The sequence below is a fragment of the Melanotaenia boesemani genome, chromosome 6, assembly GCF_017639745.1.
Source record: "Melanotaenia boesemani isolate fMelBoe1 chromosome 6, fMelBoe1.pri, whole genome shotgun sequence".
Lineage (NCBI taxonomy): Eukaryota > Metazoa > Chordata > Actinopteri > Atheriniformes > Melanotaeniidae > Melanotaenia > Melanotaenia boesemani.
Genome location: NC_055687.1, coordinates 4901051 through 4928786, shown reverse-complemented (window position 1 = coordinate 4928786; position 27736 = coordinate 4901051). Strand labels below are relative to the sequence as shown.

The 27736-nt window shown below is 40.5% G+C and overlaps 2 protein-coding genes and 1 long non-coding RNA gene across 3 annotated transcripts; 1 reads left to right on the top strand and 2 right to left on the bottom strand.

Moving 5' to 3' along the window:
* Positions 1–9680: 9680 nt before the first annotated feature.
* On the bottom strand, positions 9681–26444 carry LOC121642067. Its single transcript, XR_006010827.1, has 3 exons — positions 26434–26444; positions 11315–11320; positions 9681–10189 (listed from the first exon to the last, which is right to left on the bottom strand). It is a non-coding gene; the product is annotated as an uncharacterized LOC121642067 (long non-coding RNA).
* LOC121642066 lies at positions 12936–14459 on the top strand. The gene is made up of 2 exons (XM_041988541.1): positions 12936–13794; positions 13875–14459. Exons 1-2 carry the CDS (start codon positions 13082–13084, stop codon positions 13930–13932), a joined length of 771 nt encoding a protein of 256 aa, XP_041844475.1. The 5' UTR covers positions 12936–13081; the 3' UTR covers positions 13933–14459.
* rnf183 (ring finger protein 183) lies at positions 21194–24382 on the bottom strand. Its single transcript, XM_041988540.1, has 2 exons — positions 24201–24382; positions 21194–22584 (listed from the first exon to the last, which is right to left on the bottom strand). Exon 2 carries the CDS (start codon positions 22522–22524, stop codon positions 21571–21573), a length of 954 nt encoding a protein of 317 aa, XP_041844474.1. The 5' UTR covers positions 22525–22584; positions 24201–24382; the 3' UTR covers positions 21194–21570.
* Positions 26445–27736: the final 1292 nt, after the last annotated feature.

Here is a 27736-nt window from a genome sequence, read left to right as displayed (position 1 = left end):
TCCTCACTGACCTCTCCTCCTGCAGGTCAGTGAGGTTATTCAAGGCTGTGCAGCTACTTTACGGCACACCCTGACAATCCCCAACAGTCTGTTTCTGTTTTACACCTTAACACAGCAAACCAGCAGATAAAGTTAAAAGTAATATGGACTCGATAAGACAAGAATAAAACATTCTCATAAAATCCACATTAATAAACAAAGCTTCTGATAAAAGTACATTCCCTAATGGGCCTTCTTACAAAGTGAATCCACATGGGCTTCAAAAGTCAGCCTGTCATCAAGTTCAGGTCGCAGGTACTTGTAATGGTCCCAGGTACCTGTACTGGCCCCAGGTGTCTGTACTGATCCCAGGTACCTGTACTGATCTCAGGTACCTGTACTGGTCCCAGGTATCTGTACAGGCCCCAGGTATCTATACTTTGGATCTCAGCGGATTTTTTATGTGCGCATCGGACAAAGAGGAAAGGCCCAACTTCAGCCTCTCTGAGACTTTTTTTTGGTGGTTTTTGAAGTCATCACAATACTGATCCCAGGTATCTGTACTGATCCCAGGTACCTGTACTGGTCCCAGGTACCTGTTCTGATCCCAGGTACCTGTACTGGTCCTAGGTACCTGTACTGGTCCCAGGTACCTGTAATGGTCCCAGGTATCTATACTGATCCCAGGTACCTGTACTGATCCCAGGTACCTGTACTGGTCCCAGGTACCTGTACTGGTTCACCACTTCAACAGTTTCACCTGAAACGACGGCTGGTGAGGTGACTGGACTTTCTATCCTAAAATCAAAAATCATCTCTTAGAAACACTAATCTGTAAGAAGACTCAGACCAGTCAGTGAAATCCCAGACCCCTGACCCACGATCAGGGTCAACACTGCTGAGGAGAGATGGCATGACTGAGTCATCCGCCAACTTTATGATGCTGTGGATACTGGCTGCGGCAATCATGAGTATATAAAATAAATAAAAGGGGCGAAAGAACACATCCCTGGGGAGAACTAGTAGAGGAAAAAACCTCACTGACCTTCACTCACTGATCCTGTTCAGTTAATAAACCTATAAGGCCAGAGTCAATACCATAAAACCATTTAATTTCTCTGCTAAAACAAGGGGTTGAATACAATTAAACATGGATGAGAAATCAATAAAAAGCAAGTTTGCTAAAGTTCTGGTTCCTTCTAGATGCCTCAAAAGCATATTTTAAAGAGCTCCTGTTGCATCTTCCACCCCCTGCCTGACCTTTAGGCAAACTGAAATGGATCCAAATGACCTTTAATTAAAAACAACCAAGGCGTGCACGCAAAAAAAAACCTTTTCAAGAGTGACCAGAGTGAAGAGACTGGACTGCAGCATCCTGGTCCACAAAAGCTGGACAAATTAGATTAAATACACAGAATAACAGCACATTAGTGCACACAGTCTGATCTTAGTTATCGTTTTATACAACACCACAGCTGTCTGGCCACCTCTGCCTCAGTCACCCAACCTGACTGGTGTGCAGAGCAGTCCTTTATGGAGACACTGATTGGTGGGCTGATCAGCGACTCCACAGCGATGGGTTTGCATGCAGGGCTCACCGGCAGACCCAGGAGGAGAGAGAACACAATTAGCTCAACCCAGACGCTGAAGCAACATTTGGCGTGAAGTCATGAGCTAGCTCTAATGAAGTAGTAGACGGATACCTTTAAGACAACAGACATCAGAAAATGGTTCAACAATAACATGAAGAAAGGAGCATGTGTCAGGTGTCACACTGCAAGAATCAACCACTTCCTGCAGCTTGGATGGTTCCAGCAATGAGACGAGACCTAGCAAGGTAGCAACCACAGGTGCACGTGTCCCTCCAGGCTTCTGGAGGCGCTTTGCAGCTGGATTAAACTCAGTCCGGCTCATCCTTACTGAATGTAGTACGACACAGCTACATTTGTACTGTCAGGAGTTCAGCTTGTTCGGTTTTTGTCTGCTGCAGATTGATCAGTCTGGTTAAGCTCTAGCAGCCTTTCTCTAAAATGAATTTATAGATTACTTGTACTGGTTAGTTACTGAGTGTTGCTTCCCGGTTCCTCTTTGACTGGATGTAGAAGTTTGTTGAGTGGTGAGAGCCTGATGAAAACATTTGTGCTGAGCCTCAGTGTTAAAGTTCCTGTTATCTGTCAGTCACAGCTCGTATCAGCTGGATCCGATTTTAGGTGAAGTGTTTTTAAATAGTAGAGGGAAATACTTTAATGGTATTCTATGCCTAATCTGCTTCAATATGGATGAAATATTAAATTTTTCATTTAGAAATGCAAACTTGACTTGATCAGTGGGGCTCACACACAGCGATCAGTTGCCTGACCCGTGTCAGTGTCAGTGTCCTGGACCAGGACCGCGGTGGGATTATTTATCCCCCCTCTGTCTGTCTGCACACGGCCGTCAGTCTCGACCCTTTATGGACATTTTCAGACATTTACCTGCAAAGGGCCACCTGACACGTCCTTTCAACTTTTGGAGAAATTGGTGTTTTTTGTGCAATTGATGGAGAGTTTTTGTAAAAAGAAACTTCTTAAGTGCAACAAATTTAAAAAGATTCAGAAGAAGATATTGGTGAATATGGCCCAATGTGAACCTTTTTAGAAACAAAACTATTCTTCATTCTGAAATAAGAACCAAAAATGTGTGGTTTGATTCAGCCACTTAAAAAGAACTCTATATCCACACAAGCACCAACATGCAGAATAAAAGTTATTAGTTAAGCTACATTACTGTGGAATCCACAGCTGAATATGTAGGTGGAAACTCTTTCCTTTTTTTCCATCTGCTGCCTCCTTCTATCCTTCTCTATCCTCCTCCTTGTGCTGTCAATTAAAAGTAAAATGTAAAATTGGAGCATTAATAATCTATAATATGTATAAACTGATCAGGATTGGAAGGATTGGAAGATGGCTGCTGGTTAGAAGCTCTGTGCTGTTGAGCTCTAACAAGCCCTAACAATCTGTTGAATATCATGGAAATAACTTAACATCCGAGAGACTAGTTAAGTTTTCTAACTACACAAAGAAGTTTTGATCCATTTTGCAGGGTTATTTTTTTATATTTTTGAAGTTGTGAGTGTTTTTTTTTTTATGACGTGCTCTGCAGACAACATCTCTGGATTACTTGGAACCTTAAAGGCCTGTATAAGGAACTGAACTTTTGCTACAAATTTCTATTGATAAAAAAAAAAAAAAAAAAAAAAAAAAAAAGAAACATGGCAACTAAGAAGTTAGCAGAAGATATGGAAGAAGTTAAAAAGTCCCTTAACTTCATGTCAGAAGAGTTGAGCAAAGTGGTAAAACAACAGGTGGGCCTACTGGATTTAATTGATGAAATCAGACAACTGAAGGTTGTGATAAAAGAAAAAGACCAGAAGATTGAAGAGCTGGAGAGAAGAGTAGAAGATCTGGAACAGTATACTAGAATGGATGACCTGGTGATATCTGGCCTGGAGACAAAACACTACTCTTATGCAAGAATCACAGCAGGTGACAAGGAGGGGGAGGATGCACCAAGAGGTGAAAAACTTTTACTTGAACAGCAAATCGTTAAATTCTTCAATGACAAAGACATCCCCTTGGATAGTAATAATATAGTTGCTTGTCACACTATCCCACAAAAACAGAGCAAGAGACCAACCATCATAATCAAATTGGTGAACAGAAAACATAAGATTGAGGTGCTCAAGTTTGCAAAGAAACTGAAGGGAACAGGTGTATATGTAAATGAGCATCTCACAAAGAGAAACGCTGAAATTGCACGGCAGGCAAGACTCTTGAAGAAAGAAAAGCACATTCAAGACACCTGGACAAGGAACTGTAAGGTATTCATACGACTCAATGGTACGCCAGAACAGGCCAAAGTCATTGCTGTCAGAGATATCAAGGACCTTGATAGATATAAATGAAAAACCTAGGAATTTGAAGAGAAATGTCCTTCTTTTTTGTTTCTTAGTAGGATATGATAAGTGTGATGCATGTGGGAAATAATAATTGAGCATGAGAATGTGTGAACATGCAAAGTTAGAATCCTTTGATTTTCAAGATCACAGATTTTATGACCTAGAAAATGGTATTGATCCTGACATTCACTTATATCAGAGGGTTAATTTGACCTGTGAATATTATTCTGAGGAAGAATTAAATACTATAAAGAAGGGTTTTTCATTGATCCACTTCAATAGTAGAAGTCTTATTAGTAATTTTGCTAAAATCAAAGATTATCTTAATCAGTTCCAAGAAAGGTTTACTGTTGTAGCAATTACAGAAACATGGTTGAGAAACGATAAAGAGCTGGAGGATGAACTAGAGGGATATGAGATGTACTCTCAAAATAGAGTGAACAAAAGGGGAGGGGGTGTTGCTATATTTGTAGTTTCGGGTTTTAAATGCAAAGTTATCAATAATATGACAGCTGTAATTGATAATCTGATGGAATGTTTGACCATTGAAATTCAAGTGGAGAGAGACAAAAATATAATAATAAGCTGCATTTATCGCACACCAGGATCCTGCATTGATTATTTTAATACAAAGATTTTGGAAATACTTGAAAAACAGAGAGACAAGGTGATTTTTGTTTGTGGTGACTTTAACATTGACCTGTTAAAGTCAAATGAGCACAAGAAAACTGCAGAATTTATTGATACTATGTTCAGTTTTGGTTTCTATCCACTGATCTTAAAGCCTAGCAGGATAACTAAGGACAGTGCTACTCTGATTGATAATATTTTTGCTAATATAACTAAAGGGAAGATAAAAAGTGGATTGTTGGGGACAGATATAAGTGATCATTTGCCTGTTTTTGCAGTTCTTGAAAGGAGCAATAAGCTTAGTTTTCCAGAGAAAACTCAGACTTATTATTCAAGTAGAGTGAAGACACCAGAAGCAATTGCAGCTCTTAAAATGGGATTGGCAAATCATGATTGGCAGGAAGTTTATGTAGAAGATCCTAATGATGCTTACAATGCATTTTTGGATACGTTTCTGACAATTTATGACAGATACTGTCCAGTGAAGAAGTTTATTCAAAATTCTAAAAAGAGGAGAAAACCTTGGATAACAAAGGGATTGGAGAAGGCTTGTAAAAAGAAAAACAAGCTATATAGGGAGTTTTTAAAGCATCGAACACAGGAAAAGGAGGATAATTATAAAAAATATAAAAATAGATTGACATCTATAATGCGATGTCAAAAGAAGATGTATTTTGAACAATTGCTTCAAAAATATAAAATGAACATAAAGGCTACTTGGAGTGTATTGAATAAGGTTATCAAAAATCGTAATGATAGGTGCTTACCAACAAGCATTGTAAAAGGTGACAATGGTGATAAAGAAAACTTGGTGAATGAGTTCAACAATTACTTTGTTAATGTAGGTCCTAATTTAGCAAAAGAGATTCCCCAAATTGGTGGAATAAATGAAACCTTTAAATTAACTTTCAATAGTTGTAATACAATGTTTCTTGGGGGAGTTTGTGAAAGTGACATTTTAGAAGTAGTAAAAGAATTTAAGAGTAAAACATCTACTGATTGTAATGAGCTTAATATGTCACTTATAAAAGAGGTTATTTTTTGTGTCCTTGAGCCATTAACATATATTTGTAACAGATCTTTTCAAACAGGTATCTTTCCAGATAAGATGAAAATAGCAAAAGTGATCCCAATCTATAAAAATGGAGATAAGCAATTGGTGTCAAATTATAGACCAGTTTCTTTGCTGCCTCAATTTTCTAAAATTCTTGAAAAATTGTTTGTAAAGAGATTAGATTCCTTTATTGAAAAATATGATTTATTGAATGACCATCAGTATGGGTTCAGGAGACAGCGTTCAACATCATTAGCGGTGATGGAATTTGTGGAAAATATTGCAACAGCCTTGGATAATAAGCAGTTTGGAGTAGGTGTGTTTATTGATTTACGTAAAGCTTTTGATACAATTGATCACTCTTTACTTCTACAGAAATGTGAACGGTGTGGTATAAGAGGTACAGCACAACTTTGGTTAAGAAGTTACTTAAGTAATAGGCTTCAGTATGTGAATATTAATGATATTAAATCTCATCTTAAACACATAATTTGTGGAGTACCACAAGGATCAGTATTGGGACCAAAATTATTTATACTCTATGTAAATGATATTTGTAAGCGATAGACTAAGATATGTTATGTTCGCTGATGATACCAATTTGTTTTGTTCTGGAGGAAACATTAAGAAGTTGTTGAAAACTGTAGAAATAGAATTGACCAAGTTAAATAACTGGTTTGCTTTAAATAAGCTATCATTAAATGAAAGTAAAACCAAATTTATGTTGTTTGGTGGTAAAAGGATTAATATTGAAATAAAACTAAATTTAAACAATGTGGCAATTGAAAGAGTATATGAAACTAAGTTTTTGGGTATAATAATAGATGATACAGTTTGTTGGAAGCCCCACATAAAATATGTAAAACAGAAATTATCTAAGTCTATTGTTATTCTTTACAAAACAAGAGATTTATTGAATAAAACTTGCCTCCATTTGCTATACTGTACACTTGTGATGCCTTATATGACGTATTGTGCTGAAATTTGGGGAAATGTATATAAAACAAACTTAGATCCAATATTTAAATTGCAGAAAAGGGCTATTAGGATAATAAATGAGGTTGGATACCATCATTCTACAAATCAGCTTTTTATTAAATCAAAAACAATAAAATTTTTGGACATTGTATATCTAAAAACATTAGAAATAATGTTTCGAGTGGTAAAAAAGACAATTCCTGACTGTATTCAAAAAATGTTTAAGCTAAGGCAGGGGATTTATAACTTAAGGGGGTTGTTAATGTTTGAAACATATAAAGCTAGAACTAATCTTAAGTACAGATGTGTGTCAGTTTTGGGTGCAAAATTATGGAATGGATTAAATGATGACATTAAGATGTGTAACTCTATGTTAGTTTTCAAGAAGACTTTAAAATAAAAAATTATCAAAGGTTACAATGAAATTGATTGAATTAGATTGTTGTTGTTTTTTATTTTTGATGTCTTATTGTGAATTATTTCTATGATAGTACAGGATAGGCAAAAATAAGCCCTGGGGCTTCAGCCTATTCCTTTTTCGGTTGCTGTCTGATTAATTCTTTTGAGAAAATGTAATTTTATATACTTATTTTTTGTTTTTAAACCGAAATAAATAAAGTATTCATTCATTCATTCATTCAAAGTATTCAGGATTCAAGCTGGAACATAATTCTTAACATGAGTTTGATGTAAAAGCAGTCAGGTGACGTCATTTTGATCTCACCCCCTCACCTGACGTTAGGAGAAGTAGAGCTTATCTCAGCTGATCCCTCACTGCTGGCTGGTTAACTCCAGTGTGAGATTATAGCATGAGACGCTTTAAAAACAATGTTCCTCACAGAAAGATCAGAGGAGATTAGCATATTTCTCCCTCTACAGTCGAGAATAGCATAAAAACCATTTAATTAACCTTTAGGGTCCGGTGCTACCGTTTGGTATGGCAGAGCAGGTCAGAGACCATATGATGAATTATATTTAAAGAAACATGCCTGAGTCATTTCTACCAGTTGGTTTGTGCCTGTAATACCCAGAGAAATTGTTTGTAATCCCAGTGCTGTTGTAAATTTTGACCATTTCACTTTTACTAACTTTATTAACTTTTATCTCGACCTTTTGCCAAAAGAGAAAAAATCTTAATATTCTTGAAAAGAAACATTTTTCTCTCACTTGTTTCTCAGCGTGAACTGTAAAAGGTTAATCTGGAGGAATTTCAGTGTGTGAAGGAACAGGAGAACAAGTCTAACAGATCTGGGTAATTATGTGGTGACTATCCAAAGCCATATAAGAAGTACAGGTATAAAACATGGTGATCATAACAGTGCCGACGATGGTCGATTACTTCTGCTTGCATGTAATTATGTGACTATGACTAATGAAACATGCGTTTTTGGGACAATAATGAAATAAATGTACTGATTTAAGAACAGGTTTAGTCAAAATGAGGAAGCAGGAGGCATATCCTGATGCCAGAGGCTGAGAAAGGTGGTTGTGGTTCCTCTTTTGAAATGGTTTTAGTTCCCCACTCAGGTGAAGGTTACCATAGGATAGTGTAGCAAGATCAGAAGCTAACTAAGGAAAACGAAGGAAGGAAGGGCTGAGGTCAGGAGAGAGACGGGGGAGAGTTTAGGAAGATGTGCAGTTCCATCGGTGCTGGTGGAGTGAGCATCTCTCTGAAGAGGATGAGCAACTGGAGGCACAAAGGATGAACGATACTAGAAAGGATCCTAAAACAGGTGGAAGAGGAGTTTTGGCCAGACTGCTCATCATCCTCTTTCTCCAAAGCTGATGAATCCTTTCAGCCTCAGCTCTTACAACTCTGATCTAGTGATGACTAAATATTTTGTTTTATTTGAGCCATAAAAATGAAATGAGCTGAATATTTTTTCTGCTAAATTGCTTCAACAAAATACAAAACCTGCAGTTAAAGTATAAATTGTGATTAATATGTAAGTTCTTGCAACCATGACATAAAAACTTTAGGTTCTTAATTAATTTAACAAATAAATTAACACATTCTCAGTGTTTATTTTCTAAGGTACTAAATTCATACCTGGCAGCCAACAAGTACATCCTGAGAGGAGAGCTGCTAGTGTGTCTAGTCCAGTAATCCCATCTCACTCACTGGGGTAACTCAGCTGTGTGTGTAGAGGAAGCAACATGGATGGAAGCAGTTAGTGACCAGGTGCATCCCCTCATCTCTGCGAGTTGTAGTCAAACATAACAGACTGAGATCCTTTAAGGACCAACATTCAAGCCAGAGAGACAAGGAGCAGAACCAGACTTCCTGTTCAGGAGTTACTGGGATCTATATGGACCTGAATCCAGAACCATCATCATCACCAGCTGATAGAACCACATGAACAAGGATAACTGGAAACCTTCACCAGTTCTACAGTACAGAGTTACATTCACAGATGCCACTTCAGACTTTACTGAGCAGAGAAGAAGCTGCATGCTAACCTGGTCCAGAGTCCCAGAGTCAACTTCTCTGGACTCAAAGGGGATGAACCACCACACAGTGTAGACCTGGACTGTGATCAGACCAATCAGCACATCAGACCTTTGTTGGAATAAATAGAACAAAGAAAATCCAGATTGTTGTAAGAAACCAGTCCAAAAGTCTGGTTCTGTGATGGTTTGAGGTTGGATCAGGGTTCTGTGATGGTGTAATCAGGTCACGGTGGCTAAACAAGGCCACATTGGTACAAAGGGGACCAAAGTGGTCTAAGATATCATCCCCCCACCATTACACCAGCAGCAGCCTGAAGCGTTGATCCAAGGCAGGATGGATCCATGTTTTCATGATGTTTCCAGCAGATTCTGAGTCTAGCATCTGAATGTGGAGCTGAAATCCAGACTCATGAGACCAGCAATGTTTCTCCATCTTTTATTGTCCAGTGTTGGTGAGTGTGTGTGAATTGTAGCCTCAGTTTCCTGTTCTTAGCTGACAGGAGGCACCCGGTGTGTCTTCTGCTGCTGTAGCCCATCTGCTTCAAGGCTGGACTTGTTGTGTGTTTGGAGATAACCAGCAAATGAACAGGTGGACATGGTAAAATCTATCTATCTATGTGTGTGTGTGTGTGTGTGTGTGTGTGTGTGTGTGTGTGCTTGTGAAACTAAAAAAAAATTAGAATATTGTGCAAAATTTAGTTTATTCTGGTATTTCATCTTAGAAAGGTAAACTAATGTGTTACATAAACTCATGAGAAACTTAAAGCATTTATTTGTTATTTTGATGATTATTGGCTTACAGCTTATGAAAACTCAAAAATCTAAATCTCAGAAACTTAGAACAGTGTGAAAAGGTTCTCTAAGCACCACACTCTAATCAGATGGTCTTTCAGTCTATTTCAGTAGAATCCACCATCATGGGGAAGGTTGCTGACCTGACGGTTGAGCAGAAAACCATCACTGATTCCCTCCACAAGGAAGGAAAGCCTCAAAAGGTGATTGCAGAAGAAGCTCTCAAAGTGCTGCATCAAAGCACATCAATAAAAAGCTGAGTGGAAGAAAAAGTGTAGAAGAAAAAGGTGGAACAACCAGCAGGGATGAAGCAGCTGGAGAGGATGGTCCGGAAAAGGCAGTTCAGAAATGTGAGGGAGCTTCACAAGCTGGACTAAAGAATAAATTAACTGGTCTGCTGATCAGTGGTCCAAAATGCTGTTTTCTGATGAGGCAAATTCTGCATCTCATGTGGAAATCCAGGTCCCAGAGTCTGGAGGAAGATTGGAGAGGCAACAATCCAAGACCCTTAAAGTGCAGGTGTGGAAGCCATGTCATCTGGTGTTGGTCCACTGGGCTTTATTAAATTCAGAGTCCATGCAGCATCTACCAGGAGGTTCTAGAGCACTTCATGCTTCCTTCAGCAGAAAAACTTTTTGGAGATGCTGATTTTTTCTCCAGCAGGACTTGGCACCTGGCCACACTGCAACAAAAACCAGAACCTAGTTCAATGACCAAGGGATTACTGTGCTGGACTGGCCAGCAAACTCTCTTGACCTGAACCCCATAGAAAATCTATGGAGCATTGCCAAGAGAAAGATGAAACACATGAGACCGAGCAACTCAGAAGAGCTGAAGCCTTCCATTCCACCCCAACAGGGCCACAGGCCGATCGCACCCATGCCACGCCGCATCGAGGCAGGAATCCATGCAGAAGGGGCTCAGACCAAGTACTGAGTCCATATGCAGGACCATACTCTTCAGGTGGTCACTTCTGAATTCACAGTCCCTTTTTTTTTATTGATTTCATGTTACATTCAAATTTTCTGAGATTTTTATTTTTGGGTTTTAATAATCAGTAAGCTGAAATCCTCAAAAGTATAAAGAATAAATGCTTTGAAATATCCCAGGAGTAACGAGTCTATATGTATGTATTTGTTTCCTTTTTAAGTTGAATTACTGAAATCAATTAAGTTTAGCACAATATATTTACCAACTATAGGCCTATTTCCATTCTGTCCCAGTTTTCAAAAATCTTGGAAAAATTGTTTTTAACCAGGCTTGACAACTTTATCGAAAAATACTGCCCGTTAGTTGATAATCAGTTCGGGTTTCGCTCAAAAAGATCAACTATGATGGCAGTTATGGCTCTTGTGGATGATATTACAACTGCTATTGATAATAGAGAATACACGATTGGTGTTTTTATTGATTTAAGCAAGGCCTTTGACACAATAGATCATACACTTCTTTTAAAAAAGATTCAAAGATTCGGTGTTAGGGGTCTTGCTTACAAGTGGCTGGAGAGTTACCTCAGCGGCAGAAACCAGTTTGTGCATATTAGAAATGTTAACTCTAAAAAAGAATCCATTACTCATGGAGTCCCACAAGGTTCCATACTAGGACCAAAACTATTTATTATGTATATAAATGACCTGTGTGACATCTTGAAAAATGTAAATTGTATATTATACGCTGATGATACAAGTCTTTATTGCTCTGGCAAGAACCTGGAAAAGCTAATGGACTTAATGGAAAAAGAACTAACGGTCTTGAAGAGGTGGTTTGATTGCAACAAACTTTCTATGAATTTAGCTAAAACTAAATATATTATTTTTGGAAATAGAAAAATAGACCAGAGGATAAATATCAAAATAAACAATAAAGTAATTGAACGTGTGCAAACAAATAAGTTTTTAGGAATTATGATAGATGAAAAACTCAGTTGGAAGCCACATATCAATATCATTAAATCTAAATTGGCAAAAAATATAGGCATAATAGGGAAAATGAGATCAATATTAGGACATAAGTCGCTTTGTTTATTGTATAACTCTCTCGTTCTTCCATATCTGAGCTATGGTGTGGAAATATGGGGAAATAATTACAAGGTAAATGTTGACCCCATTTTCTTGCTTCAAAAGAAGGTTATAAGAATCTTGAATTATGCAGATTTTTATGCACCAACTGCTTCACTGTTTGTTAATGTAAGCTTCCTAAAATTTTATGATATTGTTGATTTCAATACGCTGGTATTTATGTACAAGGTATATAATTGTAATCTCCCACCATGTATTCAGAAGAAGTTTGAACATCGAGAGAGTCAATATAGCCTCAGGGGAATTGGGTACTTTAAAAAAAAAAAGGCCAGAACCAATAAAAAAAGTAGTAGTCTCTCTGTCAGGGGGGTCACATTATGGAATGACCTGGACAGTAAGTTAAAAGAAAGTAAAACTGTCGGCATTTAAAAAGCAGATAAAAATTGACATCCTTAGGAAATATGCTCGGGTATGAATAGAGCATAGGAAGGGCTTTGACCCAAATGATGTGGGGCATCCTTGTAATTCTCTACTGTATTTTGTATTTTTGTTATTTCTTTTTTTTCCCCCTCTTGTGTTTCTAATGTGTTCGCTTTTTTTCTCCCTCTTTCTTGTATTTTTCTTTATATTTTTTTTTCTTTTTTTTTTTCTTAATTATAATACTTACTAGTTTAATTTAATGCAGAAACTTTGTGATGGTTATATTGTACAGGGTTAGGCAAAATAAGTTTATCTTCAGCCTAAACCCTTTCGGTCTTAAATGCAATGTAAGAGACAACATAAGTAATTTGATTGAAACTGTTATTATTATTTTAATTTGATGGACCGAAATAAACGTGCATTCATTCATTCGTGCATTCATTCATTTTTTGTTTCACGCACACACACACACACACACACACACACACACACACACACACACACACACACACATATATATATATATATATATATATATATATATATATATATAGTTAGTTAGTTAGTTAGTTAGTTAGTTAGTTAGTTTTATATATAGTTTTATAGTTTGACTTGTTTTAATGTGTTATTTTTACAGTGATATAACTTTCTTCACTTAAAGACACTCCCACCTTGACCCCAATGCGACTACAGAGGCCAGTATGGTGGAGGTCCCCCCACCCTCGTCCACTCGCAGATTAACCTTTCCAGGCCTGGTTATGTGACCGGCTGCAGAAGTTGGACAGGAAGGACTCGGGAGACCCGTGGACGCTTTCGGTCGGAATGGCTTCGACCCCCTCGGCCTCTGCCCTGTCTGCTGTCCTCCGCTGTCGGGGGAATATCTGGGCCAGGAACCCGCCGACCAAGCGGCCTTCCAGCGCCGTGTACAGCCTCGGACTGGGCGGCACGGCGCAGCGCGACCCGTCGGCTGAGCGCACCGGATCCAACCAGGCGTCTGCGTGGACGTTGTCCCCCCACAGAGAGCGCGTGGCGTCAATTCAAAGACTCGCTGTGGCTTGTCGATGGGATAGAGTGGGCGATGACATGTCCAGAGAAGAAGATTACAGGAAAAATAATAAATTACGTCACCCCAAACTTTGCCCATCCGCGTGGAACCCGACACCCCACCCAGCGCCCCCTATCCAAAACAGGCTGGCGCGCGGACTAAAATCTGCTCTGCTCGGAAGAGATAAGTGTTCCAAAATAATTCACATGATAGAATACAAAAGCCAGGCCGCGCACATCTGTGAGATGATCTCCATTCTGGCCGCGGAGAAGCTCCCACCCGGAGTCCTGAAGCTGTCCGTGACATCTCCGCGTCTGACGGAACACTCAGGCCAAAACCCGACCGGCTGGTCCAAGCTGAAGAACTCCTGCTTAGCTTTGACCTATCTGGTGTCCAAAGTCCTATTTCTGAAACTTTGTAGACCCAGCAGCAGCAGCACTGATGATGCGCAACATCTGCCGCATCTGCTGCGCCAGCAGGAGGACGTCAGGTGAGCCACAAGAGACGTTTCATTTACATGATCTAGGAAACCAAATCTGATGCAAAATCATCTTCAATGTCCTCTTTCAGACAAATGGACAAGTGCACATGTCCTCGCAGGACAACCGCAGCTCTGGACAGGAGGTGACTCAGGACAGACTCGACTGACCCTCCAAGGACTGGGCGCCAAAAACCCACGCAGATCTCACAGCGTTTATTGGCTTTCACGCAGTATCCGGACTTTAACCTGGTGGTACATCAGCCTGTTGCTGTCAGACATTTCCCCCCATTTCAGGCTAAAATGAATGAAGAGCAATAAGAAGAAATAAAAACATGGTTGTTTCTAACACTTCAGTTCTTTCCCTCAAAGTTTCTACTAAAGACATTTAAAACCCAAACAATTTCAAATCAACCGAATGCTGTAATTAGATGGATAAATAAAAGAATGTGTACTTATTTTTCCACTTTGCACCTTGTCTCTCTGTCCAGATGAACAACAAACAGATTCAGGAAGGATCCGTCAGATTGCTGATGGTCAGACATCAGTTCAGCATGTCCATTAATGCAGTGACTTCTCAGCTGGTTACTGGTTAATTTGGTAGAATACATTTAAAAAAAAATTGACAGCGCAACCACGAATCCAAACAAGTTGTGTAAAATGCAAATAAAAACAAAATTCAGTGATTCATAAATCTCACCAACTCATATTTTATTCCCAGTAGAACAGAAACCGAGACATTTTACCATTTCATGAAAAGTAGGAGCTGATTGTGAATCTGATGCAACACGTATGTAAGAAGTAGTTCCAGGCTGAAGTTTAGCTTTGTGTGTAATACTCGGTTACATTCTGAACTGATGTAGCTCCAATATGTTTAAAACTTGTGTTTTAATAGAACTCATCTGACCCAGTGTGTCCTTCAGCTAGAACATCCAGTACATGGCGACAGACTCTGATGTAACTAAGAATCATCAGCTAGATATACACAGAGTGACATAAGTAAGAATCAGACCCTGCATCTGTGTTTCAGGGTGAGCTGTGTTCACAGACAGAGATTTCTGGAAGTCTTCCTGAGTCCATGCAGGGATTTCCAGTAGAGAATGATGTCTGCTTTTAATGCAGAAGATCACCAGCATCCAGTCTGACCTTCAGTCTTGTCCCATGCGCACAGAGATTCCTCCTAATTGCTTGAATCTTTTAATGATATTACACAATGATGGGATCTTCAGTCTTCACAATTTTATATTGAGGAACATTTTTCTGAAATTCTTCCACAATGTTTAGAGCCAATCTGTCTCAGGTTGGTGAAGCTCTGTCCATCTTTTCCTCTGAGAGACTCTGCCTCTCTGAAATGCTCCTTTTATACCCAGTCATGTTACTGACCTGTGATTAGTTATCAAATGCTCTTCCAGTTGTTTTTTGATTTGTACCACTTACTTTTCCAGCCTTTTGTTGCTCCTGTTGCAACTTTTCACAGATTCACCATCAGCTCATATTTTCCATGAACCGGTAAAATGTCTCAGTTCGAACATCTGATCTGTTGTTTCTGTTCTGCTGGCTTGATGAGATATGGAGGGCATTGCCTTCTGTTTTTGTTTACATTTTACAATAGTTTTTGGAACTGGGGTTGTTTATACTGCAGATTCTGCTGCTCACACTGAATTTAGAAAGCAGGACCGGTTCTTTTAACAGACAGTTTTACGGTTTTCTGACCTTATCAAGCTTCCAAAATGTGTTTCAGACTTAGATAAGATGGTTTCTGGTCATTTTTTTCTTATCAGTCTTTACACAGTTCTCAGTTACAAGGTAAAGAGTTGATGGACTGCTTTTTTTTTTTTTTTTTTCCTTTACAAAAAAGACTGAAATATTGTATTTAGATATATATACACAGACCTTCACCAGACACACCAGTTAAACAGGTTTGTGTTGAGCTGCAGATATGAAAAATAAACATTTCTGTATGATTTAGCTTTGTACTATCCACACATGTAAGAAGTCTAGAGCCACCAGCAGACTTCCTGGACCTGGCTGCCAAACCCAGGGTGAATCAGGGTGAACGGCCTTGTTTGGAAGGGTAACCGACAGGCCTGTTAGTTCTGTTTTATCAGCAGTCCCCCCCACTGAAAAACACACATCTGATTAAAGAAAGACAGAACTTTTTTTTCTCTTTCTTTCTTTTATCATCAGCTTGAAGTGGAAACCAAGCCTCATTAATTCCATTCCTACAGTCAAAATGCTAATGGAAGCATCACTGGGGAGATTTTTCTTCCACAGTGGCTGGAAGACAAATTAGGATGAAGGTGGATTCAGAAAAATATGAAGCAAAGAAGAGTGAACTCTGGGTCTCAAGTTGGGGAGAAAAATCAAAACATGGGAGAAATTCCTGCAGTGACGCAGCCAAGAGATTCAAGATTTAAAGACTCTTATTGTCAGTTTGCTTCATCCACCGGAGACAGGAGAGCAGAAATGCTGCTCTGTATTAGCACAGTTTCAGTCAATGTGGACAGCAGTTGAAATAATGGATGATTTATAGATTGGAGTAAAGTGTAACAATGCAAAGATGGTCAGCAGCAGATGAAATACTGAGTCTGAGTTTAGTGGCTGAGGCAATGATGTTGTGTGTGATGAGGGATCCAGCGGTGGGAGGCAGGCGGGGGAGGTGTTGGATAGTTCAGCATCCTGACAGCCTGGGGCTTGAAGATGTTCAGCAGTCTTATGGAGTGGGTCCAAAGACTCCAGGACCTTTTCCCAGAAAGGAAAGCAGAGTTTGGATCTGAGCCCAGCAGAGAATCTCTGAGAAGATCAGAAAACTGCGAAGCAGTGATGCCCTACATCCAAAATGGTGGAGATTTCTAACAAGAAAAATAGAAGTGGTGTGGGACCTCAGGTAAGGTTAGTTAAAGAACAAATCGAACAAAGTAAGTAAGTAAGTATATTATATATATATATATATATATATATATATATATATATATATATATATATATATATATATATATATATATATATATATAATACTCTGATTACTCTGGTGTGTATGAGTGACAAGAAGCTGAGTACAGAGTACTTGTCAGTCAGATTGTGAGACGGTGCAGAAACAATCACTTCATCATGAAGACACAAAATTAAAGAGATGATTGTTGACTTCAGGAGGAACAGGAGAAAACAAACACTGTTTATATCTGAGGAGAAGAGGTGGAGGAATACAAGTTGTATACAATACAGCTTGGAGTTCAGGACAACTGGCTAGATTGGTTATGCAACACAGAAGCTTCCACAAAAAAGGACAGAGCAGACTCTGTTTCTTAACCCTTGAGGTACTTTTGAAAAAAACTTACATTTTTTACCCTTAAGAACAAAAATGGTACTTCTCATAAAAGTGTTATAAAATTGTGATATATGATTTTCTTTCGCTTTTTTCACATCAGATCTTTGAACAACTTCAAACCTAATCATGGATATAAAAATATAACTAAAACCTTAAATAAGCAGAAAGTATGTTTGGTCCTTGAAGGTGCCTCTAGGGTCAAGGAAGCTAGGATCATTCAATGTCTGTGCCAAGATGTAGCATCTTCTATCAGTCTGTGGTGGAGAGGTCAATCAGCTTGGCAGCATCTGTAGGGGCAGCACCATCAGCCTTTCGTCTGAGGAATGTCCTATATGAATAAAACTTATTTACTTAACGATCAGCTTTACTTTTAGTTGGGTTAAGAGGATACATACAAGAAGATACAAGATATATTGTTGGGTTTTGCATCATTTATATTTAACTAGCTTGTGTGATATTAGTCTTATTTCAAGAATTTATGATATTAAACAACAGTGGAATAATAATTTACCCACATAAACTCCACTTTCTGCTCTCTAAGGCAGATATTCTTGTTTCAAACACAAGCGCAAGCTTATATCTGAAAAATCTTATCTGAAATTTAACAGCAAAAACCCACAAATTAATCAATTTTGGTATTCAGTTAATAAGAGGCAGAATGAGTCTCTTATTTTTTATAGTGGGAAGAACATACCACATTATTTCATCGTTTTTTTTTATTTCGAACATGTGCAAGTAACACAAAAGAGTAAACTAAAAAAAAAAACAGGACCAAAACAAAACATGAATAAATACATAACATTAAAACAATACAACAAACAATAATATATAAACCCAACATGTCCCCGGCCGGGGCAATTACCAACACCTAGTGTGGGTCCTTAGGTAAGGCCTACCTCATATGATGAGAGACAAGGGAACACGAGACATACCGGCTCAGACGTCGCCCGGTCAAACAAGGTCTGCGTCAGGTGCTGGGGAACCAGAGCATCCTATATATATGTATATATATATACATATATATATATGACTTATTTATTGGAACATTGTCTGTTAAAGCCTTTCTTCTTACCTGCACCGTGTAAGAACCATGTGTTTGTACCACCTTTTAAACTGGATCATGCTTGGACACGCTTGAGCTCCTCCCCCAACCTGGTTCACAACCTCACTCCACAAACGGAAACACAAAAACTTTTTCATGTTGTACATGAAAAATGATGTTTTAAAATAAGTTCTCCCCTCAGATTAAACTCCCATCTATGGTAAAAAAAACAATATTTGAATATTTTCAGGAAGTAGATTGTGTGGCTTCGTACCTGGGCTGTTTGAAAATGAACCAGATCTGTAAATTTTAATGTTTCAGATTTTATAAAGAGTGAATTTGTGTGGTCTCTGTAACCAGCTTTATGAATTATTCTTATAGCTCTCTTCTGCAGTATGGACAGTGGTTGTGTAGTACAGTTATAAGTATTACCCCAAATGTCTGCACAGTAATGTAAATATGGTGAAATCAGTGAGCAGGAGAGAATGTGGAGGGATTTGTGGTCCAGACTGTGTTTTACTTTACTTAGAACAGAAATACTTTTTGACAGTTTGCTTTGTAAATGTTTTATATGCGACTTCCAGTTTGTTTTTTTCATCAATTTTTACCCTGAGAAATTTGTTTTCATGTACTCTTTTAATGTCCACTCCATCTCCGCGTATCTGTACTTGTGTGTTCATGTTGCTATTACTGAATAACATGAATTTAGTTTTACTTAAGTTTAATGACAATTTATTGCTGTCAAACCACATTTTCAGTTTGCATATTTCACTTTTAATCGTCCTCAGCAGATTGTGTAACACAACCCCCCCCCCCCCCGAACAAAATATATTTATACCATCTGCAAATAACACCAATTTAAATGTATATATATCGTTAATATAAAGTATGAAATATGAGTGCATGACTGTGCGTTTAAAGAAACACAAACATTCAGTGAAGTGTGAGGATAAAATCTGCTTTTACAACAGCTGCACATTTGGTGTTTTTTTTACAACCAGCTTTTTCAGGAAGCGTTTTTGCATTGCAAATTGTTTTCCTTCTTTCTCACACAGAAATAAAGAGGATAAAGAGTTTCTGTCACATTGGCAAACTGACTCATGAAATGAAACTCTGCTACACAGCTGCTATTTGAAAGCCTCATCACATTCATACGTTCAGAAAAAACTTTTATCCTTTATGACTCATAATGTTGGTCATTAACTTTTTTCCTCCAACCACTGCTCACTTCATCAGGTCCACCCACCAACACAAATAGCATCACAATGTGGAAGAAATTAGATTTAAGTGACTTTGAACGTGGCATGGTTGTTAGTCTGGGTATTTACTTGGATTTTCACACACAACCATCTCCAGGGTTTCCAGAGAATGGTCTGAAGAAGAGAAAATATCCAGTGAGCTGCAGTTGTCTGGACCAGAATGTCTGGTTGATACCAGAGGTCAGAGGAGAATGGGCAGACTGGTTGGAGATGATAGAAAGACAACAGGAAGTAAAATAAGCACTGGCTCCATCTAAGGTCTGCAGAACAGCATCTCTGAACACAACACGTCCAGCCTTGAAGCAGATGGACTACAGCAGCAGAAGACACACCGGGTGCCTCCTGTCAGCTAAGAACAGGAAACTGAGGCTACAATTCACACACACACACACTCACCAACAGTAGACAATAGAAGATGGAGAAACGTTGCTGGTCTGATGAGTCTGTGTTTCAGCTCCACATTCAGATGCTCGGCTCAGAATCTGCTGGAAACATCATGAAAACACGGATCCATCCTGCCTTGGATCAAAGCTTCAGGCTGCTGCTGGTGTAATGGTGGGGGGAGATTTTCTTGGCCCACTTTGGCCCCCTTAGTACCAACATGGCCTGGTTTAACCAGCACAGCCTACCTGAGTATTGTTGCTGACCATGTCCATCCCTTTATGACCACAGTGGAGCATCTTCTGATGCTACTTCCAGCAGGATAATGCACCATGTCACAAAGCTCAGATCATCTCCACCTGCTTTCTAGAACATGACGATGAGTTCACTGGACTCCAACGGCCTCCACAGCCACCAGATCTCCATTGTGTCATCATCATCCTCTTCAGTATTGAAGGACCTGTGTCACACTCATTCAGTGCCAGATGGTCGCTGACCTTCATGTTGATCATCTGGTCGCCCAGAACCGCTGCCTGCTTTAGCCTTTCTTGTTGATTCCCCTGATGACCTTGGTCATTCTCCTCATATTGTCTGAGGAGTAAACACTTTGCTCACCCCCTCAAAGTTTTGTCAAGGTATTCTTTCTGGGTTAGCATTTTGGGTCTCAGCTCAATCAAAAACATAACAAATCCAATCTCACATCTTTGGTTTGTAGAACGGGAGATTCTCATCATGGATGCAGCAACTGTGTGATGCTGCCTTGTTAATATGGATCAGCGTTTCTGAGGAATGTTTTCATCACCTTCTTCAGTCTATTACACGAAGAATTGAAGCAGTTCTGGAGGAAAAAGTGGTCCAGCCCGATGCTAGAAGGTGGACCTGTTAAAGTGGCTGCCAAGTGTGAAAAAGATGTAAAAACTAAACCAAACTGCAGAACCAGTCCATCATTACTGCATACACCATACCAAGGCAAAGACATCAGCCATGTTCTTAGAGAAGCAGTTTGTTGATGCAGGAGATGATTTAAATTTGAAATAAAGAAGGCCTACTTTCTGTTTGCCATGGCTCTTGTATCCACCTGTAAAGAAAACCTTCTGTTTTTGGACTGATCCTGGATTAGGTGACCTCAATAGAGATTTTCACTGATCTCGTTGACATTTCCACAGCCTGTTGTTCACATCATCCTCCCTGCATCAACAAGCCCAATGGCATGGTGTCAAACCGGCTTGTCAGCCTGAAAGACATGACTCCAGCCATCCTGTTATCAGGTGTGTTTGCTCCACTAGAGGGTGTCATGTGTCCGAAGAGGCTGCAGGCCACCATGAACACGGGACACTTTCAGAGCAGTTAAAAACAAAAGTAGTCAGGTTCACATGAAAGCCGTAGAGATATTACAAAGAATGACAAAAATGGCTTTATTTAATGAATATCAGAAATAAATCAATTATATATTTACAAATATAAACTTCTATTTGTACAAGGGGTTTGGAGTATAAACAATGAAAAAGAACTAAAACCCTGAATTGGAGGATGAGATCAATCTGAAGAAATCCAGATAACTTTAATCACCAGTTAGGCTTGTTAATATTTGTTCACAGTACTCCTTCATTCCCTCACAGTCTTGTGTTTAAAATGCTGCAGACCCTGTTTTCCTTCATTTCATCACTCACAGCTTCAGTGTTCTTCCTCCACCATAACACATGAGAGTAAATACAGCGGCAAACCCGTCACAGTGGCTTTGAGTCACCACTCTCCCTTCATTTGGTCTGCAGGCCGCTTCAGGGGTGTGTCTCTGAGCTGGATTCGTCGTGTTCTGCGTGGTTGGGTGGGCTGAAAGGACCGTTGTGAAGGGTCACGTTAGGTACGATCACAAAGGCCAGAATCCCCACCAGCATAAGCAGTACGGTGATGGTGATGATGGACGCCACCACGGCGTAGTAGCACCGGTCCGAGCGGAATAATCTGCGCAGGCGACCTCCTACTCTGTTTGGAGGTTGGCCCACGTCCACCACCGTGGCCGAGGCGAGCCCCTGCTCCATCATGCCCAGGCTGACTCCCACCTCTCCTGGCGCGTGAGCATCCTGGCTCTTCTTGGGCAAGGAGAGGATGTTGGGCTTGGTGGGGCTGTTGGGAGGGGGGTTCTTCAGCACCAGCTTGCCCTTGCTGCGCTTGAAGCGGACGGACAGGGCCCGCTGCATGTCCGCCGGGAGCTTGCTGATGATGTCCAGGTTGTTGTCCAGGCGGGGCAGGTCTCGGCCGTGGGGCAACCCCGTCAGCTCGCGGCACACGGGGCAGGACAGCGTCTTCATCTCAGGGGAGGTGACGTTGATGCGAGCCAGACACTCCAGGCAGAAGGTGTGCCCGCACGCCAGCAGCTTCGGGGTCTTGAAGACGTTGTCATAGGAGCAGAAGCACACGGCGCACTCAGTGTCCTCCACATCATCCACCGCAGGCTTCTTCTTCCAGTCGCTTTCACCTTCTTTTCTGTCCCGTCTCCGGGTCTCCTCACTCCTCCCCCGGTGGCTCCTCTCCCCCTGCCGCCTGTCCCGCTCTCTCCTCCTCCCTCTCTCTGGCCTCTCAGAGTCGGTGCTCCTCGATCTCCTCACCTTTGCGGGCTTCTCCTTCTTTCTGTGCTCATCCTTGCTGTTTGTCTCGTTCTGGTTGGGTTTGGGTTTGACGTTGGGGGCTGGTCTGGTTCCCTCAGCCCTGCTCCTGTTCATTTCATCGCTCATGATGGAAGGATGGTGTCAGAGGAGCGAGCTGGAAGCTGATTCCCAAAAGCCCAACAGCAGCTGTAAAAATAAATAAATAAATAAATTAGGATGCCTTCACTGATACCCGAGTTTACCAGAGCAGGAACAAGCTGCAGGAATTTACTGCTGTGTCATGATGAAACACAACTTCCCTGCTTATTCAGTGTGCAGGTTTTTGGAATGATCATGAGGTTTTTCCTGTTCTGAAATGAGCAACACGACCTTAACCTTTAAAAACAGATGTCCCTCAACTGGGAAACATTTAGTGGCCAAACTGTGCCATAATGTCCATTTTGGAGACCTCTCCTGAACTGTCTGCACTTAAGCCTGCTTCACTTTATCAGAGGTGACCTGTGCAGAGATAATAGTCACATATTGTAGATATGCTGAACTACAGCTGCGTCATTGCAAGGGATCAACCAAGCAAACTTGGTTTATAAATCTCTTTGCAGATTTGTAAGTCAAACTGCTTTCCGACATAAAAAAACAGGCTGAAACAGCAACGACCATCACTGTCTGTAAATATTGCATTAAAATAAACGTTATTTAATTAAAAGTTTAACTAAAAAGGTAAGTATTTAAAAAAGGTCAACACTGGCCTTCAGCTCCCCAGGAAGGCTGCTCTATAAAAGAGGACCATAATAACTAGAAGTCTTGGTCTCAGTTTTAGGGTTAAGTAAAAGATTAGCTGTATGGAGCTTGGATAGGGACATGAGTTTAGTCATCTGTACATGTTTTATTTGTTAGGGTACAGATAAAGCCAGAAAACACAAGTCTGTTCTTGAGAAAGCAAAAAAATGTTTTAAAGTTGAAAAATTATCTTGTATTTTCCAACTTGTAGAATTAATCTGTAGATTTGATTTATACTTGTCAGTTTCAAATATGGACGTACAAGTTACAAAACGTGTGTCCCCATCCCAGCTCTATATAGCCACTGAGGAGCAGAGGGCTCTGCAGGTTCATAAACTAAAAGCAAGCCTGATCAATGATTTGGGCTGAAACCATTAAAAGCATTAAAAACTAATAAAATAACTTCAAAACACACAGACTCTCACTTTGGTCTTTCTGGTTTTGGTCAGCACACAAGCAGCTGAAGTTTGTAAAATTTTGTGGATTTATATTCCTTTAACACATTTAGGATATTCATATTAACCCTGAAGGTCTGTTTTTTAGGCAAGCCTGAAACTTTTTTTAATTTGTGCTATGTGCCATCTGAATTTATTCATGACCTGCAACACATCTGCTGATATGTAGACATCTTTTAAAAAGATCTCCTTTTACTATGACTCCAAGTGTATTTAAATATACCTTGTGGATGTGGTTGATTGACTTCTTTCATTATGGAGATGCAATTGTTGAGCAGAGGTCTAAAAATTAGGCCTCAAAGGGTTCATCTTTAATGCCACTGTCACTGTTTTGAAATGTCACGTCTAACTTCTCATTGTACCTGCTTTTGACCAGGCTGGGAGCTTCAGGTCTAAAATTAAACAACAGTACGCCCTTAAAAACAACACCACAACCATCTGAACCGAGTTAGAAGGGAACATTTTCTGCTTTCTTTAAGGCGCGAACAGAACCGACCAGCAGCAGAGAGGTTTTTCTAACAATGAAGAGAAGAGTGACTGACTGTAGCGGCTGTAAATGCCCACACTGACCTGGTGAGGTAGATGAGTGTCAGATCACGTCGCCAGAGTTAATCTCACACGTTCAGTAATCCTGTTGTGCAGAAGTGCAGCAAAGTGTGTTTCACCAAACTTCATTACTAAAGAACATGAGGACCTGTGCTCTGAAACCAGCCTCTTTACTTCCGCCTCTGCTCCTATCTTTCCTCTTATATGTTATTTCTAATTGCAGCAGGGTGCTGCCTCCTCTGAACCCTCCTCGCTGCTTCTCGCCGCCTCCTGCCCTCCCTTTTCTCGTCAGACCAGTCAAACCAGCTGAAAGTATCCATTGCTGTTTTCCCTTTTTTCTCCTTCCCCTGTCTGTGTGGAATATGCAGATAATCAGGGAATTTACTTAGATCATTTTCATGTGTCCACTCACAAACAAAAAGCCTGAGTGATTCTGGTATCACTGTATCTCACACAGGCAGCAGAAGTTTCTAAGTCAAACTGGAATCTCTCATCATGTGTAGTTTAAGAGATCAGCTCGTATCAGATCAGGTGGCATGAAGATGACGGCTCACATGGCAGAGGCATAGATGTGTTCATGCTCCGTTTCATGACATGTGTGATGTCTATCAACAGAAACTGGTCAGAAATTTCAACTGTAGTTGCATGAAGAGAGCAAGCATGCTGTTCTGTCAACATACCAGCATCTCATACCTGCTGCTTGGTTATTTTAGCAGCCAGAGAAGAGGCTGCACTGAGAAACACCGATTAAAGAATGGTTCTGTTTGCTTTGTCAAACAGCTCTTCTTTAAGACGCGTCATGTGTTATGTAACAACCTGCAGCTTGAAGAAGGACACACAAGTCAGACTAGATGTGATGACTGAATATGACTTGTTTTAGCCGACAGGTTGAAAATAAATCCACTTCCAGAGTAGATGTACACAGCTGAGCAAAGCTCCTGATCCATCCTCATTTCTTCATAATTCTCTTCTCAGCAGCCAGACTTGGTTTTCACCTTCTAAAAAGGTCATGATGGATAGTTTTCCAGATTTCTGAATCCTTTTAAAATCTTTGTTCTTTCACTCATTTGAAACCACAGATAAAAGAACAGCCTCCGTCCACTTATGTAATTTTTGCTAAAATGAGGGCAGAAGAACTAGTCCATGCTTTTGTTACTTCCAGATTGGATTACTGATATTCCTCCTTATTGTTCTGTCCCAAATATGCCCTGAAAAGTCTCCAGCTGAACCAAAATGCTGCAGCGAGGGTTCTGCAGGGAGATCATTTTTCTCCCGTTCTAGCCCCACTTAATTCTCTCCATTAAATCTAGAATAGAATTTAAAATTCTTCTCCTTACATTTAAAGCTCTCCATGACCAGGCTCCATTGTATATCAAAGGTCTCATAGTTCCATATTCCCAACAGAGAACTTTGCTCTCAGACTGCAGGTTTACTTGTGGTTCCCAGAGTCTCTAAGAGTACAATGGGAGGAAGAGCCTTCAGCTATCAGGACCCTTTCTTATGGAACCATGTCCCAGTTTGGGTTTGGGTGGTAGACACCCTCTCTAGCTTTAAGATCAGGCTTAAAACCTTGCTTTTAGATAAATCTAACAGGGGGGTGTCTAGCCATCCCTCAGTTATGCTGCCAGGCTTAAACTGCTGAGGGACATCCCATGAACATAAAAACCAATAGAGGCTGTCGGCTACAAGCGTATTTGTCAAAAGCAGCACAGAACAAGTGGGTCTTTAAGCTGGTTTTGAAGGCATCAGGGGAGTCTGACATCCTGATTGATTCAGGTAGCTGATTCCACAGCCGAGGCCTCAGGGAGGAGAAGGCACGGTCACCCATGGCTGAAGCCTGATCCGGGGACCAATGAGAAGGTTCTGGCTGCCAGACCTGAGCGACTGAGATGTGGATTGTGGGGAGAGAAGGTCTTGGAAGTAGGTTTGGCCAGAGTGGTTGATGGCTTTTTAGACCACCTGGTTGACTGGGAGCCAGTGAAGGGAATGGAGGACCGGAGTGATGTGGTGAGAGTTCCAGGTTTTGGTGAGGACCGGGCAGCACTGTTCTGGACATACTGCAGCCTCTGGACGGTTTTGGAGGGGAGTCCTGACAGTAGAAAGAACAGTAGTCGAGGCAAGATGTGATGAAGGTGTGGACCAGTCTTTCAGCATCCTATTTGGAGAGTGATGGTTTGAGTTTGGAGACGTTCCTCAGGTGGTAAAAGGAGGTTTGGCAGATCGTCTTAATGTGGGCAGTGAATGAGTCAAACTTGACACCAAGGCTGGTGACAAGTGAGGACAGAGGGATGGACTGGTTATTGAAACTGATGTGGGAAATCCCAGCTTGTTTGGTCTTGTGGAGGGTGCTGATGAGGATGGCCTCAGTCTTACGGCCTTTTAACTGGAGAGTTTTGGCTCATCCGGGTGTCACTGAGGCAACTAGTGGCCCGGGAGAGAGCCAGATGAGTGTCAGGGGAGGTTTGGAGGTATATTTGAGTATCATCAGCATATGAATGAAAACTGATGCCATCACTTTGGAGGATACTGCAGAGGGGGAGCATGTAGATTAAACATTGCACAGGCCCAGGATTGACCCTGGGGGACACCAGAGGTAGCCAGTCTGGTGGTGGATGTGAGGTTTCCCAGCTTACAACCCTGTCTTTTAACAGGCACATCATCCTGGTCCTTGCTTCTTTACACAGGCTCCCCATCAAACTGAGGACTGATTTAAAGAGTTTGTTTATACATCACTTCCTAGTTTAGCCCTCTTTCACTTAGCAGAACTTTTATAACATTATACTCCACATAGATCCTTGACGTCCTCTGGCCAAAGACCTTTGGTGGTCCCCAGGTATAGGTTGAGCCCCCGGGGAGGTCGTTCCTTTGTGGTTACTGCCCCCAAACTGTGGAACAGCCTCCCCCCTCATATCAGGACTGCTCCTACCCTGGACATGTGTAAAAGGTAGCTAAATAAGCCTTCTTTAGCCTTTCCTGATGTGCATTAGTTGACTTTGTTCTTTATATTGTGCGGGCCTTTGTGGGGTTTTTGTGCAGTGTGTTGGTCAACAGCTTTAAATGCACTTTATAAACTTACCTTGCCTTAAATCTCATTTATTCCTCATGCTGCTCAGTTTGAACTTCAACTTTTTTAGTTTTTAATGCACTTACTGCTTTCTGCACCCCGCTGTAATCCCTTTATGTAAAGTACTTTAATTGGTCTTCTATATGAAACGTGCTATAGTACAAATAAACTTGCCCAGCCGTTTGCAAGTCATCTTCACCAGGTCTGATTAGATATTTGTGTTAACATGCCGCTGAACTGGTCGACCTGGTAAAGCAGCTGGTGTGTGTGTTTACAATCACGACTGCACACATTTCAACATTCCTCTGCACCTCGACTTGTTTTCCTGACCGTAAATGCGGGGCGGCCCGACTTTTACTGAATGTATAAACTCACATGTTGAAAATAAACCACTTATAAAACAAGATGAAAATGGTGATTTTGTGACGTTTAACTTGAAGAAAACTTTATTATGACTCCTGCTGTCATGTGACCAGCATCACAGAGCACGACAAAG